This window comes from Tubulanus polymorphus, chromosome 11 (genome assembly GCF_964204645.1).
Source record: "Tubulanus polymorphus chromosome 11, tnTubPoly1.2, whole genome shotgun sequence".
Classification (NCBI taxonomy): domain Eukaryota; kingdom Metazoa; phylum Nemertea; class Palaeonemertea; order Tubulaniformes; family Tubulanidae; genus Tubulanus; species Tubulanus polymorphus.
Genome location: NC_134035.1, coordinates 3,156,390 through 3,173,069, shown reverse-complemented (window position 1 = coordinate 3,173,069; position 16,680 = coordinate 3,156,390). Strand labels below are relative to the sequence as shown.

The following is a 16,680-nucleotide window of genomic DNA, read 5'->3' as shown; positions in this document are numbered from 1 at the left end:
AAATTTGATTTTAAGTAAAATCGTATTCATCCTGGCACAATCAAATTTTATTTGGTCTAATTTTTGAATTTAACACGGTATCAAATTCAAAACGATTTATCAAATCATCAAATCACCTCGTGAATCGAAAATCGCGGGGGTCAAAACTGAAAGAGAAACTTGAATCTCATTGAAATAATATTTCAAAATGCGGGGCAGTATTTTCTCTGTTTGGATGGAACAAGTCAAATTCATCCTGTTGTGCAAATCTTATTTGATTAGATAACCCATGACTAGCAAAATTATGATCAGGAAAATCAAATCTGATTTGGCAAGATAAATTCGCCTATAGTGTCAATGTGCCTGTCCCATTCTAATTGAAGATAGAGACCGGTAACCAGTTCATGACAGAAGCAGCTTTGCCAACCAGTTTCGACGTTAAAAAATTCATGCGCTATTGAACACTTCACCGGCTGACCACGGTGTACACAAGCATAGGCCATTCACCTCTGCACACTCACACTGTGAACATGCTACCGTGGATTCCTCTCCTGGCGATCATGATCCTGGCGATCTTCGCTGCGCTCCTGTTCCTGCTTCCTGAGGAACGACGTCTTTATGTTTTATGTGTTACTGTTCGTCTCCGTGCTGTCCTGTACTGTTCTCGTTCTATTTTTCAGGGCCGATTTCTCTGTCGAATTTCAATGTTTGCTGGAACAAAACTAATGTCCGAAAGCGTCGGCTCTCCTTTGCCGGTCATGTGTCGAGGATGTCAGACAAAGAGTCGGTCAGGAAACGGCTGCCCTCTACATGCCCTCATACGGAACTCGAAAACCAGGATGACGAGGCCTTACTCTCCCCACCTATCAACAGAGTGTGCTAGGTGACGTCAATGACGGGCAGATCTGTCGGATTGTTTGCGGTGAAAATGGAGTGGTAAAGCTGGACTGTCTACTGGTATTCATTGATTCCTTTTCAGGAATTGCTTCGGGCAAAGATTTGTCTCTTGTCTTCCTTTGCGTTCTAGCATTCATTGATTCCTTTTAAGGGATTGCTTCGGGCAGGGATTAATTTCCCTGTCTTCTTTTGCGTGCTAGGATTCATTGATTCACAGGGGATCGCTTGCGTGCTAGCATTCATTGATTCCTTTTAAGGGATTGCTTCGGGCAGGGATTAATTTCCCTGTCTTCCTTTGAGTGTTAGTATTCATTGACTCCCTGTGGGTTGCTTCGGGCAGGGATAAGTCTTGTCTTCCTTTGAGTGCTAGTGCGGGCAATCCAGTTGCGCTACTCTATTTTTGTCACAAGCAATCTTGCAGGTTTGTCAGTTACTAACGTCACCCTGCACACCCTGGCGGTATATGGTGAAAGTAAGGTATCGTCATCCTGGTTTTTGTGTTCTGTGTGAGGGCGTGTAGAGGGCAGTATATTCCTGGCTGGCTCATTGTCTGGTGTTCTTGGCATGTGACTGGCGACGGAGAGCTGAAAAGCTTTCGGACATTAGTTTGGTTCCGTACCAGGTTTTCATCGCTCTTCTCTTGTTTTCATTTCAGGACTCCCAAGATGAAGAAGATGCTGAAGGCGACTACAACGAAGACGATGCCGAAAAAAGAACACTGAACTCAGCAATATTGAAAGTTAAGTTGATACACATGTAAATTACGATGCGTGATACGGAAAGGATTGTGTAACTGCAGAATATCGTTCTTTTGCTCATTTCAGGTTAATCCGGAAAGGCCATCTTGTAATATAGATATAAAGAATCTGGATATATTAAATTAGACAGAAAAAAAAATTTACCTTGTAATATAGATATCCAAAATCTTGATGTATTCAAAAAGGCAGAAAAAAGGTTAACCTTTAATATAGATATCCAAAATATCGATTTATTTAATTAGGCAGAAAAAAAGTTAACCTTGTAATATAGATATCCAAAATCTAGATGTATTAAAATAGGCAGAAAAAAATGTTAACCTTGTAATATAGATATCCAAAATCTCGATATATTAAAATAGGCAGAGAAAAAGTTAACCCTAATCAGTCGTTTGCTGTTTAAACTGGTTGGAAGATTGTTTGAATGTGCTTGGATTTAAAGAACAAAGAGTCCAACGAATTTAACTCATGAACCAACTAAGACAATCCTAGCCGATACTTAACTCAGCAATCTTGAAAGGTAAGTTGGTTTACATGGAAATTATTACGATTAATGTTATATAAAATATTGTGTGAATACAGGATATATATTTTCTTTAACTCATTTCAGCTAAATCACATCTATGAGAAAAAGCCCATACTAAGATCAAATTACCATCTAGAATCTACTGATTATAACGGTCAACAGAATGAATCAAACTTGAATTTTACTTTTGAATCAACTAAGAACTGCTAGCCGATACTAAACCAAGGTAAGTTGACTTAACATGGAATTTATTATGATTAATGCTATATATATGAAGAATTATGTATATTGTAAGATATTGTATAATTACAGGATGTCTTCTTTTACTTGCTAAGTAACATCTATAAGAGAAGCTCAGCCTAAAATTAATTAGTCATCTATATTCTACTGATTAAAACGGCCAACAAAAGATTCCAAATTGAATTGAACTCATCAACTACCACAACTAGAAATCTAAATTCAGCCAGCATCAGTTTATCGCCCAATGATTTCTTCTACAATAGGTGGAGCAGAGACAATGCGTGTCTTATGTATAAACAATTAATCAGGAGCAGCAGAGACAATGCGTATATTATAAACACTTATTCAGGAGCAGCAGAGACAATGCGTATATTATGAACACTTATTTAGGAGCAGCAGAAACAATGCGTATCCTATAAACACTTATTCAGGAGCAGCAACGACAGTAGAATATGTGAAGTATTGATTTATTTTACGTATCACCTTTTTTTCAAACCTGATGGGTACCATGAGTTTACAAAATACATTGTCTATTTGAAGGGGCGGAATGAACTAAAGAAATAGTTTTAATGTCAATTAATGAAAATTGAAGTTAGGTAATTTGGGCTCTAGACCTGAGAAGGAACTATTCATATTTGAATATTTCAATAAAATGGCATCCTCTTGATTCTTTATATTGATTTAGGCAAACTGTTTTTGATTTGTAAACAGATGAGTCATTAAAGTCCTTAAAGTTTGTTCTTGGAGTCTCATTATAATCTACGCTCCATTAATTCATGGTATTGATCTCGTACAGCGTCTGGTTTCGACTCGTAGGTCGGTTGAAATACACCTAAACTGAGATATAATATGGACAGGATAGTTCCGATAAGCTTCATACTTTAGTTAAACATAGCTTTGCATGATTTGTAATAATGACATAGTTCATAGGATGAATAACTCTTTTAGTCTTTATTCGATAATTAATATTAGAAATAGTAATTCATTTTATATTTCCTGTGACTGAAAATGATTTTCATTACCTAAATGTTCAAAAGGGAGAGTGTAGTCAGTTAAACAGTTGCAACTTTTAACCGCAGTAAAGGATGTTGGAACGTAATTAGTTTGGACTCCTAAACTCGCCCAGCAAGTTTAAGGACTTTGAATAAAGATATATTGAAAATGACTCCTTGGCCGAACAGTGAAGGGCCGGGCCTTTATTACAAACTGGCTACACCCATGGAATACTCATTACACTTCCCTGGTACAAATAATAAGTATATATACCAAACTGTTGATGTATTTTTGATGGCATTAATTTTTTTCGAAAGCCCATAAAAGCGATTTGACTAATGAGTCTAATATCTTGATTTTCACATAGAGTTTTAGCATTGAGTTTCCACATAGATAATCATAGCTAGGTATATGAAAACTCTTAGTAGATTGTATCCACAGAGGTATAAGAGAGGTATAGCTAGGAGTAACATGGATATAAAGGAATGATGATAATGCCCAGCAATGATTTTGATCGTTTTAATTGTGTTCATAGCTGTTTTAACTTCTTTCATTGTGTTCCATATCATTAAGTTGAGTGGCTTTCATACTATTTGGGGTGTTTTATAATAAACTATTATTTAGGTGCAGCAGTGAATTTGTAGCACTTTTTTTAAGTGAGCCCATAACCTCACCGGTAAACAATTCCTGATGATGTAGATAGTAATAAATACATGTAGTACAAAATACATAGAACATAATAAAGAAAAATACATAAAAAACAATTAAAGGAAAAAATGCATAACAAATAACAATAATAAGTAATATTTAAAAAAAACAAATTAAATTATAATATAAGTAATAGAAATAAACAAAACCAACAAACAATTAGTAAATACTCTATATAGGGCCTTCATCATCAGGCATTTTTTCTAATCAACTTAATCTAATTATTAAAGGTTCTTCTTTCATAGAACAACCTTTTTCGTGTTTCCCAACCTCTTGAGATCCTTTCTGTTGTTGTTTTAAGCATTCTATCGGCTCAGTAATAAACAAAAAAAATAACCATAAACCTTAAATAAATCAAACACACTAAAAAATATCTGTTTCGATAGAATGCTTCAAATAACTGATGAAAGATCATGCGTCCTTTTACCTATGTATCACACCCTGTCACTGCTGTAACTGTTAATCGTTTTAGGGCTTATATCTGGGAGATACATTTTACTCTTTTCTAGAAAGAATGTTAAACAGCTATAAACGTGATTAGTTATCGATAGTAAAATCATTGTCATGTTTTCAAATAACTTTGTATTAAATGTATTAAATGAGTGAACTGATAATGTTTGAAAATCTTTAGTTAAGACAATGTGCAGCGAAAATTCTAGTTTTGTAGTAAAAATGATGTTAACGAAAATGAAATTTAGAACGTTAAGTTAATAAATACTAAGTTTTACAGGATGACTTTGTAGGATTTGTCCCTAGTTTGAATGCTTTTATGTTGAGCTGTTTTTAAAATAACAGTTCACTTGTTAACAAGGAACTTACATGATAATTCCACGATTACATACCTCGAGTACATACCTGTCATTTAGCGAGGCATAATTTTTGTCATGAGAATAAAATAGACGTTTCTGTTTAAGGTCTATGGTTTGACCACGGACGTATAAACTCTGGTTTATAGTTTTTATGTCCATGATTGGATTGTTTTTGAAATCAGCACACCTGGCATTTGTATAATTGTAGTATGAGAGTAAATATAATTCTTTGAAATTCTTTATTTGTTTAGTTTTTTCGTCGCGTTGGAGCAATTTTTGATGCTGCGGCCAAATACCAATTTTGGACAGGTTCTAAATATTGCAGCGGCGAATTTACTTATTTCTTCAAAATTCATTCAGTAAATTATTGCTCGCGCTTTGAGACGACCTGAGGATCCATGACTGACTATATTTTCCGTCTGAGCTTCTCAATGTTTCCTGTACATGACATCTCCAGGATGGCTCAAAACGCATCTTCTTGGGGGCAAAATTTATTAAGATCCCACCCTCGGTATAAGTCCTGGATCCGCGCCTGATTTCCACCAACATGGTGCGGAGATGAGGATGGCCGAAAAACATGATAATCGAATATTGGCAGATAGCGACCTGCCCCGAGAGGCGAATTTAATCTTCTGGGCCCAGTTCCATAGTCATGGCTTAGAGACTTAAGACCATCTTTGTTCTATGACCAATCTAACAACTTAAGACCAGTCTTGAAATTTAAGACCATTTTCAGACTTAAGTCTCAGCTGAGGAACCAGCCCCTGGGCAACACTTAGGGTTACTTAAGTCCAAAAATGGTCTTAAATCTTGGGTGGTGCATGGTTCTTGTGTCAAACTTTCGAACGGGGCGTTATTGCCCGCCTGTCCGTGTCGTAGTCCGAAATATCTGTCCGGTCCATGAGTCCGCGCCGGTGGTTGTTGCTGTAAACAACATGGCGGACGGTAAAATATTTTTCGCATCGGTTTTACTGTTGCTGCTGCGAGTAACTTTACTCGTCTACGGTCAAACATCATCGACCCCGTCAGCGTCACCAACAACAGCAACACAATCTACTGCAAACCCAACCTCAGCTCCGACTACAAACGCACCAACTACACCTCCTCCGGCTCCACCAACAACAACCATTATCGTTCCAATTTCACCCACCACAACTAATGTACCAAACAATACAGGTAAGTCAGTGACTGTAGTTTTATCAGTAGCAGTATAAGGGTTAAGAGTTTAGTTTGAAAACTGCAGTCCACAGTTAGACATACTCACACAGTCAACTTGACTGTCGATTTACCGATTAGCATTCGTTATTAGGACTGTCAAGTGACACTGACAGTAGTAACTGGTGGTGGACTGTAGTTTAAATGTAGTCACAAGTCAGTACTGCTAGTAGCTGTTTAGTAACTGGGCTGCAGCTTAGTCAGTTAGCAAACTACAGTTTCCCCAACTGAACTGCAGTTCTTTATTTTAGTTTAGTCACTGACTGGAATGTGGTTTCAGTAGGCTAACCGAACTATATGGTTGAATCAGTTACTCACTCAGGACATGCCCTTTTCATATCCAGACTAAATTATAATGATGCTAGCTTGTTTACACCAGAGAGGGGATCGTACCTCCCTACCCCGGTAAAAATCCTCTAGGTTGGCGATGTATAACTTAGTGGCATGGAAAATTTATAATCTGGGTGTGGAAAATATATGGAAAATGATATTGGCCGACCCGTGGTAACCCTGTCACTGGACGTCATAATATAGGAGAAGGGAACATTAACCAGAATGTTGGATGTAGAGAAAGATTTGAATATTTTTTTTTTTTGTAGATCTAGGTCCATGTACGTGCGACCTGACACCTGGTGTGTGCGATGTGAACTGTTGTTGCGATCCGGCGTGTACCTCTAACGACCTTAATGCGTTTACACGATGTGATGAGTCTGTGAATTTGTAAGTACTGAGTATTGCTAAACGCTAGAGATTGTGGCGACATCGGATTTTAATTTAATACCTACGGATCCCTCCAAGTTCAACAGATCTTCGCTAAATTACATACTCTAAGAGTTCAATTAGTTTATTTTACGATCAGTTTGACTCATCACTCATATCTGCGGGGTCCGATCTAAGCACTTGCCCGATTGCCCGGGACGAGTATTACCCCATAAGGGCAAGTAGGTTATCGTTATCACTTGTCCCCCGAGCTAGTGCAATTTTGTGTAACAAAGCTTTTTCCCCACTCGATACTACAGATTGATAGTGCCACCAATCGGACCGCCTGTGTAGGGCAAGTAGCTTTTGGAGGGGGCAAGTGAAATTTCAGATATGCTTGCCCCCCCTCGGGCAAGTGGCTTTCATTCCTTAGATCGGACCCTGTATCTGTAGAGCTAGGTCCTACAGTTTAACACATTAACATTCAGGACTGAGTTCCACAGTTGTGAATTAGAATCTGACTGGAAGCGAACTCATTGAAAATGAAGTGATTTTGAACTTAAAAGTTAACTCTATCTCACAACTGTGGAACTGGACCCAGGAATTTCACTATGTCTACAACTCCTCAGAAAATTCAAGGAAAAATCCAAATTTATCATGATACATAATAACTCATTCCCAATTCATTTTCATGCATTACAAGTTCGTGTTATTTCGTTCTAAACGCCCTTTGCTTACGTATGATACAAGATATGTTTGTTTCGTTTCGTTGCAGACAAAGTACACAGTATTGCATACAACAATCGAAAGTGTTCCGGTCGAATACGCCGCACACCGTCGACGTTTCAAATCCGAGTCTATTTTGTATTGTTACCGATAACTGTAAGTCGTGAAAAATCGAGCTATTTCTAGATTCTGTTATCTAGGCTTATCCGAATACGGTCATCTATACAAACAAATTGCAGTGCATCACTGTTCTTCGACTAATATCCATATTTCGAAAAGTATGCAAAAATAATGACATTAAACCCTTTCAGTTCAAACTAAATGATACCCTTAAGTGCTGTAGGTGATTTGAAAATTCCAATCCAACTTGTATTAGGGGATGTACTCCACGGTGCGGTGTATTGTCAGTTGGTGAAGTCAAACTTTGTCAACATCGATACACCGTGATGCGGTGTACTAGCAAAGTCCATAACAGACGTTGTTGATGCACTGACAGGGTTTAAGTTTTATTATCGATGAAGTGAAGTCTTTTTACTAAAGCTTGAAAATAATGACACCTTGTTTCTCATAATCAACTTTTGTAGCTGCACTAAAATTTGTTATCAGTTATTGTTAGCTTGATCATGATTTGAAAAAAGTAACGTACAGGGTAGATAGGCGACCGGGCGGGTCAACTTTTAAGCCCAGCAGAAATGAGAAACAAGGTATCGATTTCTTAAAGCCTTTATTCAGATTATCGCGATTTTGAAAATGTCGAATCGTCTCGCTTTTTCATTGCGCAGTTCAAACTCGAAATTACTATTACGTACCGAACGTCGCCAACACTCGTGATCTGTTCCTGGGCTACAAATCGACGGCGGGACCCCTTTATTCGTACGAGAACGTAGCTTTGACGACGAATCCGACAACTCAATCTCGCTATGACTCGTATAAGGTAAGAGAGCAATCGTGACTTACGTCGAAGAGACAAGAAAAATCACCGTTAAATGCCGAATGTATTTAGTAAAGGTGACACACACTGGCAGGGTGACCGCAATTCTGAAAAACTGATGACTGGAAAATACACATCCCCCCCCGCAGGGATTCGAACCTGATGGCATCGAGATTGCCACGGTACGACACCCTGCCACACTAGACCGAGTGCGCAGCTACACGCGCAGCTTGGATGATGTCATTATCAGCCAATCAGATATCCCGTTTTATTCTAGCCCGGGTTTTCCCATTTATAGTTCTTCCGTGAAATTAACCTCGGCGATATACAACGAGCGATCTGATTGGTGCCGCAAGCTTTCATGCGGTAAACCTGCGCATATAGCCGCGCACCCGGTCTACTGTGGCAGGGGTTCGTGCCGTGGCTGAGTGTAGCGATGCCATCAGGTTTCGAATCCCCGCCGCGGGAGGATGGAAAACACAGGGAAATGGTATTTATTTTGTGCATTTATTTTGTGCGTTTGAATTATGTTCTCTGTCTCTAACATTACAACTTCGAAGTCTTCATCTGTTCACAGGCTTTATCATGATCCATGTACTTTTTTTTCTCAGAGCGGAGAACCGATATATACATTGTTCAATCAGACTAATATCCTCGGGAAACTGGGATTACCTCGACCGGCGATATCTTCAGAATGTGACGATACCAATCCGGCCGGTAAGGTTCTATCGATTGCTTGTCTACGGTAAACTGTTGTGTTTGCATGTTTTTGGTACTGGAAGCATCTTTACTGATCTCGAAAGAGTGTCTTGTGATGGACCGCTAAGTACGATTTAGAAAGTCCGACTTTGTGGCTGAAATTTGATAAGAAAATTTCGAGGGATCGGGAAATGGTCTGTACCTATATGTAGTGAACATTTTATCCAGAACTAAGAGGGTTCGCTTTAAGCCATGATCACATAAAGGTGACAGGTTTAACTGGCCTGGACAGACTCGAATTTGGCCCGTGCGTAATTAGTGAGCGCGTTCACACGTAAATCACTCACTCGTTACTAGAATGCTATCAAACTGACGCTCTGGTAGGAGAGGTGAATCACTTCCAGAATCAGTTAGCATTGGCACGCAGTAATTTGACCCTTGTTATAATTCGGCACGAGCCGAATTTGACTCGGATGAGAAACGCTCGCGTGATCGCGACTATAGAGAGGTTTTTACTGTACGCCTCGCGTTGTTTACAAATCGTGTTTATTTTCGTTACAGCGTTTATGATGGATCAATCGTTTACGTGTATCCGAAAACTTGCGCCTCTCGCTCAGTCGTGTCAGACGTCATACGCTTTAGACGCCGCGACGTTCTATTCCGGATTCCGAGTGATTCCCGTAAGTCGATTTCGAACGCGTAACGTTCACACGCTAGCTCCACCTGTTGGATCCTCGCTCGCCGCGAGCGTAATCCTCGATTGCCGCGGTGTAGAGTCCTCGTTACGTAAGGTTCACCATTCTCAATATTATATTTCAGATTCCGTCCGTGCTGGCTCCAAAACTGTACAACGCTTCAAATCCAGAAACATGTAAGTTGAACCTGATTGAAATTTGACAAAAAGTTAAACTTTAGAAGACTGCGTCCTTCTGAGAAAGTTTGCTTTTCTTATTCATTAGAATATTTACCTTGGAATACTTAAAAAAACAATTGAAAAAATAATTCTTTTTTAAATCATTTGCCTATCGTCTGCCTCAGAAATTGAATATCTACGACTTGATTCAACAGTTTTTAGTGAAACAAGGCCATACTCTTTGCCAGGTTGATTCTGATTATCTGGTATTCTATTTTAGGGGTAACGACACCGCTGTACGACCAACAGATGCCTATAGATCCTGTATTGCCGGCGAAATGCGTCGGCGCTCAAGGAATCGTCGAGAACTGCAGAATCGTGGACTCGGTGCCGACACCCCAGTACGACACCGCTACGAAAACTTGTAGATACGCCGTGAAAGAGGTAATTCGGCATCTGATTCTAAAAAGTAGTCAGTCAGGGTGGCCGCTGGAAATCCACGAAACATCCGGGAATTTTCTTTAAAAGAGTCAAAAGTCTACAAATTTTGTAAAAGAACTATGAATCAGGAAAAATCTGGGAAACTTGTTGAGATTGCTAGATCCTATATAAATTCAAACAGTTTCTGCCTATGTTTTATGTATTTAATTGATTGAATTCTTAACAGATCGATTCACGAAAAACAACGTCCATGTCAGCGAAATAGTCACATTAGTAGAGTCGCCACCCTCGTAGTGCTAGCTCTCAGGCTAAGTTCTAAGCTTTTGAAACCTATTTTCATATTTTAAATCAGTAATATGCTTATGGACTTTCTTTTGATATTCCATATTTTTTCATATTTATTTACGTACATGATGTAGTAACGACATAACATATCGGTCTCTTACTAGTACAGCATTAGTTCACTCATCATAGGCCTATTATTATATAGCTTTGACAAAAATCCTAATCTTTTTATTTCAAGGTCGAATACATCATTTCGCAGAACGGAACGAAAGGCATCGTCTCGGTAAACGTGCAGTTCACTCTCGGCGATATCACGGATAGTAATCTTCCGTTGAGTCAGACTTATAAAGCCACTTATATCAGACCGCAGCAGGTATGTACGTAGTTACCGGGTACATATGGAACGCATTTTCGAATGAAACCACTACTTCTCTTGTTAAATTCCTACCATTAGTGGTATGAGTCGGGCGGATCTTGGAAAATTTGAAGGCAGGGGAACAGAGGAAATTACTAAAGAACTTTTCTGATAAAGCAGGGCGTCATAGGCTACTAGCGGGGTCCAACCCTCGGTGTTAGGTATTTTTGAAGAAAAATATGCAATTTCCGAATGGATTTGTGTCACAGGTTTCTCTGACTTGACGAAAAGGGGGGCTACCTCAATGGAAAGGCAGGGGTCCGGACCGCCTTGACCAGCCCCTAAACCCATCCCTGTAAAAAATAGAAATGCCAGGGCTTAGCAAAATGTATAACTCCAAATTTTGATTTCAATCGTAACTTCTTGTTTCCAATGAGTAAATGATTAAAACTTCACCGTTCTAAGCTTGAACTGTGTCCGGGTCGCAATATTATGATGAAATTTATTTCTGGATGTTTTCGTTATTTCAGGCTGGTGCGTCTCCTGCGTTTAAATACAGCGGTAATCCCGGGTATCGCGTCGGCGAACCCGTTATGGCCGGTAAATTAGTAAACCAGCAAGATTCTACCGGAACCTTGAAATATCCTTTTATTTGACTTCAACTAAAAATGAAGTTAAGTTGTGTATTTCAGGAACCCCATCATTGGGGGGACAAGACTCAAAATTTTACCAATTTTTATTTTTGGCCATAGTTAAACCTAACTCACAAATGTGGAACCGGGCCCAGAGTATTACTGTATCGTTAAAAAAAGTTGACGACATTGAAAATAAGCCTTAACTCGAAATAAACGCAGGCGATATCGATTAATACGGACAGGAATCAGTGGATGACGGTGATACGACCGGGACCGGGCGGATCGTGTCTGACGCAAATCGGCAAACGTGAATCCGTGAAATTCGGAGTCAATATTCGCAGCGGATGTTTGTTTGAGTAAGTGTATGTTAAACAGGTATCTGTCGTACAGATCCCGCATCCCCTCGGATATTCCATAGTTATCACTATTCTTCCAATCGATGATGATTTTCATAAATCGTATCGTCCAGATTTTCATGCCAGATATTTTCAATCGAAACTGAACTAATGAGTGGATTACTAGTTGAAAAACTGATCCCCCGAACTTCGCATGTGTTCAGAACTTCACCTGAGATATTTTCAGCTGGAACTGAAGTAAATTCTCCAGATATTGGACATTTTATCAGCACACTTAACCTAAACTGATCCCCCAAACTTCACATATGTTCAGAAATTCACTATTTTTCATTGAAAATGAACTACAGACACTAGACAATAGACATTTGAAGAATTAGCTCCAGATGAAAACCTGGGGCCAGTTGCACAGTCGTGACTTAAGTCAAAAAGTGGTCTTAAATCTTTAGATCAGTCTTAAGTTGTTAGATTGGTTATAGAACTAAGTTGGTCTTAGAATGGTCTTAAGTCTAAGCCATAACTGTGCAACCGGCCCCTGCTATTAATGTACATCATGTACCTTAGTGAACCACACTGATGATTTAATGAAATAAAGTCAAATCTCGTATGAAAAGAAAAAATGAAAACCTGCATTTCTTCTGCCAAAAAAACTTCATCTAATCGACGTTGCTTCCATTTACAGGTTGTCGCTAGCGAACATAACGAACGTGTGCAAGGTTCTGCAGACGTCAGTGTCGAACGCGTTACTCGGAGACGCTCCGACTTACGTGGCAACATTTGGAAACTCTCTCGTAGAAAACGTCGGTGATTGGGTGCCAATTATCAAGGACAACCTTCCTTCAGGAGCATCGGTTAGTTTACTGTATCTGCCTAACAGATTTTGTGTTTATGCTTTGTTTCGATGTTTAGTTCACCCGCTATTGTGTATATAGCCAAACAAGAAACACTGAAACAAACCTTCAACATGACCTGTCGATGTATTCATTGTATCACATGATACCATTCAAAATGGAGGTGATTTTGATTAGTCATGTGATCCACAAGTTGTCATTGATTGGTTATCGTGTGTCAGGGTTTTTTATGATCAGTTGAACTGTTATTGAAGCTCAGTATTTTGGTAAGCATTGTTTCTTGCTGAGGAGCATACAGTCACAAAACAAGCCAGAAAAATGTTTTTGTTTTTAGTGTTTCATACTTATCGCATATTTTCATCGATGCTACTTACATTATGATTTTCTAGTTCGGAAGGAAATTACATTTTTGAATCTATTTCGCAGGTGTCGCTGAGCGGAGGATGTTACAACTTGGTTCTCGGTTTGCATATCGAGATAATCTACGCGAACGTCGGCGCTCTCGGCAACCCGCAGCCGAAGATACTCGGCGTTAAATACACATGGGATAAACAACAGAATTTACAATTCAAGGTACGAGCGATTGTGCAGACAAGGGCAGAATGCAAGCAAACTCTGCCAGTCGAAGATTACGATACCTATGAGGTGTATTTGTGTAGGATAAACCGATTACAGGGTGGCAACTTACCTGGAAATCAGGGAATCGTTGGGGAATAATCAGGGAATTTTGTAAAAAAGAACCTAAATATCAGGGAAAAGTCAGGAAATTTTGTAGAAAAAAAAGAGCTAAACATCAGGGAAAAGTGAGGGAAATGTGTTGAGATTGCTAGATCGCGCATAAAATCAAATTGTTTCTGTTTATGTCTTATATATTTGACTGTGTTAATCGATTGGATTCTTAGCAGATCAAGTCGGGGTAAACAACGTGCATGTCAGGGAATAGTTGGGGAAAAAGTCAATTTCTAGTTCATTTACAATTAAAACTAGTTTCAGATGTCAAATTTCTGTCATTTATGCGAAAAAAGTATTACCAAGAGATTGGTGAAGGTAGTCGGGGTCTGGTTTTTTGCAGAGGGAGAATGATACACAAATCACGCGTTCTGTATCTGGTTGGTCTGCATCTTATTCGTTGTATTGTTATATTTCAGTGTATCGGTCAGTATTGTCAGCCGGGAACCGAACAGTCGCAGACGCAGAAATTCGAACTGGTAACGTCGGTGACGTTCGTCGACGCGTCCGTCCCGGCCGTATCGCTGCAAGCTGAAATCCCGTTATTCACCGTGCGTCTGCCGTACGATTTCTTCTATCCGTTTTTCGCCGGCGCCGGCGCGAATTTGATACCGCGGACCGGCGTCGTTCTGCTCGCCGCCGTCCTAGCGACTTTAAAACTAACCTCGTGAACAGAACTGATCGATAGAGAATCTAGTTAAAAGAAATGGAATTTGTCGCATTGTCTTACGCCACGTGTGATGAATTCGAATATTCAATCATCCTGCCGTCCTGACGGATAATCTGATCTATCCTCTGTGTAGAAGATAATGGAACGATCGTACAATTGTAATAACAGGCTTATAGTGTGTGAAGGGGGAAAAATTTAGTTTGATTCAAAAGAAAATGTTAACCCTTTCAGTGCGTCTACACCACAGTGCAGTGTATGGACTTCGTCGGTGATGGACTTCGCTAGTACACCGCACCACACCTTATCGATGATATAAGCAATAAGTTTTTCTCTATTAACTAATGATAAACCGCACTGTGTATGCCCATTTTAAGACATACAGGGCCCGGTTTTACGGACTGGTACTACCTTTTACCCCGGGGCTAACTTCATTCATTTTCAATTGAGTTAGCCCCGGGGTTAAAGGTAATATCAGTCTGTAAAACTGGGGGGTAATTTTTTAACAGTTTAAAATTATCTCTTGCACTTATCGGTATCAATTAGTCAGCACTGAAAGGGTTTTAAGCAGAAACGTTACATTTACGGCTATTACAACATATTTAATCCCATGTTTATCAAATTTGTTCGTTTACCTTTGTTGTTACCAACTGATATCGCTCACAGGCCATATCTGAGCATGAAAAATTTCTCGGGGAGCACCACACACCCCCTTCATTTCCAACCAAGTTAAAAATGAACCTACCCGCATATTTTTTCTCGCTCGCTACGAGAGTCAGAATAGATTGTAATAAATTCTGAATATCGTCAATTGTGTGACCGTTCCATTATCACGCCATCATACATTGGAGGGCATGTGATCAAAGTAGTCGTTATCCGTAATTACTGTAGATATCATTGTTTATTTATATCATGTGTTTCATTGAATTCAAACTGAAATGGAAAATTTAGACGCTGTTCACAGTATTAGAATGTCGGAATGATTTAGTAGTCAAATGTAGAAGTCTTAACTTAAATTGATATTTAAGAGATTGTTTAAATACAACTCAAATAGACGCTGGATACGGAGTTACATTATAAGAATGATCTAGTAGTCAATTCATCGTTATAGAAGTCGATGAAGTTTTCAAAAACGTGAAAGATCTTTAGAGACCATTGATAACTGACATTTTCTGTCATATTTCGATGAAATTGTCCTGCAGATGAAAGATCAACTTGTTATTGTAGCACTTTTCAGAGGTTGGCAGCAGTCCTGAATCTTACGTAGATTCGAGTTTTTTTGTATAACGAAGTTAGTTGTATAGTTTGTATCACTTTGTATCATATATTTTGCTATGTAGATATGTATAGATCGAACAATTAATAGTCTCCACTCTGTATTTCGTCCTCTGAAACTATGATATCGTGTCCAGCCAATTGTTCTACACTACTATCGTTTTCTGACTGACTGTAGTTTTGTAAGGTTTTGTAACAATGTATATATATTAACCCTTTCAGTGCGTCTACACCGCAGTGCGGTGTATAAATCAGTGATGGATTTTGCTAGTACACCGCACTGCGGTGTATTGATGTAATTAGTAATTTGTAATTATCTCTATTGAAAAATGGCAGAAAGTGTCAAACATAGTGAAATATTAGTAACTAACGATACACCGCACTGCGGTGTAGACGCACTATAGTGGTATTCCCATTGTTCAACACACTAGGGTGGAATTTTTTAGAATTTTCAAATTTTCTCCAGCACTATAGGGTATTAATTAGTCAGCACTGAAAGGGTTAAGTGCATGTACTTTCTTTATCTTTATACGAAGGACAAACACAAGCGTGACTGACTCTGTAATACCGAAACCGCGCGTTGTTTATAGTTTATACATGTATGGGGAAATCTATTTTCTAATAGATTAAATTATTTTTAGAAAAACGGTCGTCTCGAATGTGTTGTTTTTGTATGAGATTTTTTGTGCAGCCTTCTGGTTACCCCGAAGTCAATGCCATATCTATCGTTTATCTTTGCATCTCTCTGTACAGGACTCCTTGCAGTGATGACTCCAAGATGACTCCCAAGATTGGCCAAGTCGAGATACCAACTCTCTGCATACTTCACCATACTAAAACTACACATGGTTTGAATCCGTATCTAACCCTAAGGAGGATCACTAGATGGAAATTTGTGACTTATTGTGGTATTCATTCCGTAGAAAATCAAGAAAATAGATTTGTGTATATTCCTTGTTTTTGGTCGGATTTTCTTCAAATTTCGTCGTTGAAACAATGAAAAACAATTGCAAAATCGTCGCGGAATTCAGATACAGTTTGCGGCAACCGGTAGAGCGG

The 16,680-nt window shown here is 39.0% G+C and overlaps 1 protein-coding gene across 1 annotated transcript; it reads left to right on the top strand.

Annotated features, from left to right (window-relative positions):
* Positions 1–5,841: 5,841 nt before the first annotated feature.
* Positions 5,842–16,223, top strand: LOC141912599 (tectonic-1-like). Its single transcript, XM_074803891.1, has 14 exons — positions 5,842–6,083; positions 6,722–6,842; positions 7,597–7,703; positions 8,330–8,481; positions 9,090–9,195; positions 9,739–9,857; positions 9,997–10,048; positions 10,311–10,474; positions 10,995–11,129; positions 11,642–11,751; positions 11,962–12,102; positions 12,782–12,950; positions 13,377–13,523; positions 14,099–16,223. Exons 1-14 carry the CDS (start codon positions 5,843–5,845, stop codon positions 14,348–14,350), a joined length of 2,016 nt encoding a protein of 671 aa, XP_074659992.1. The 5' UTR covers position 5,842; the 3' UTR covers positions 14,351–16,223.
* Positions 16,224–16,680: the final 457 nt, after the last annotated feature.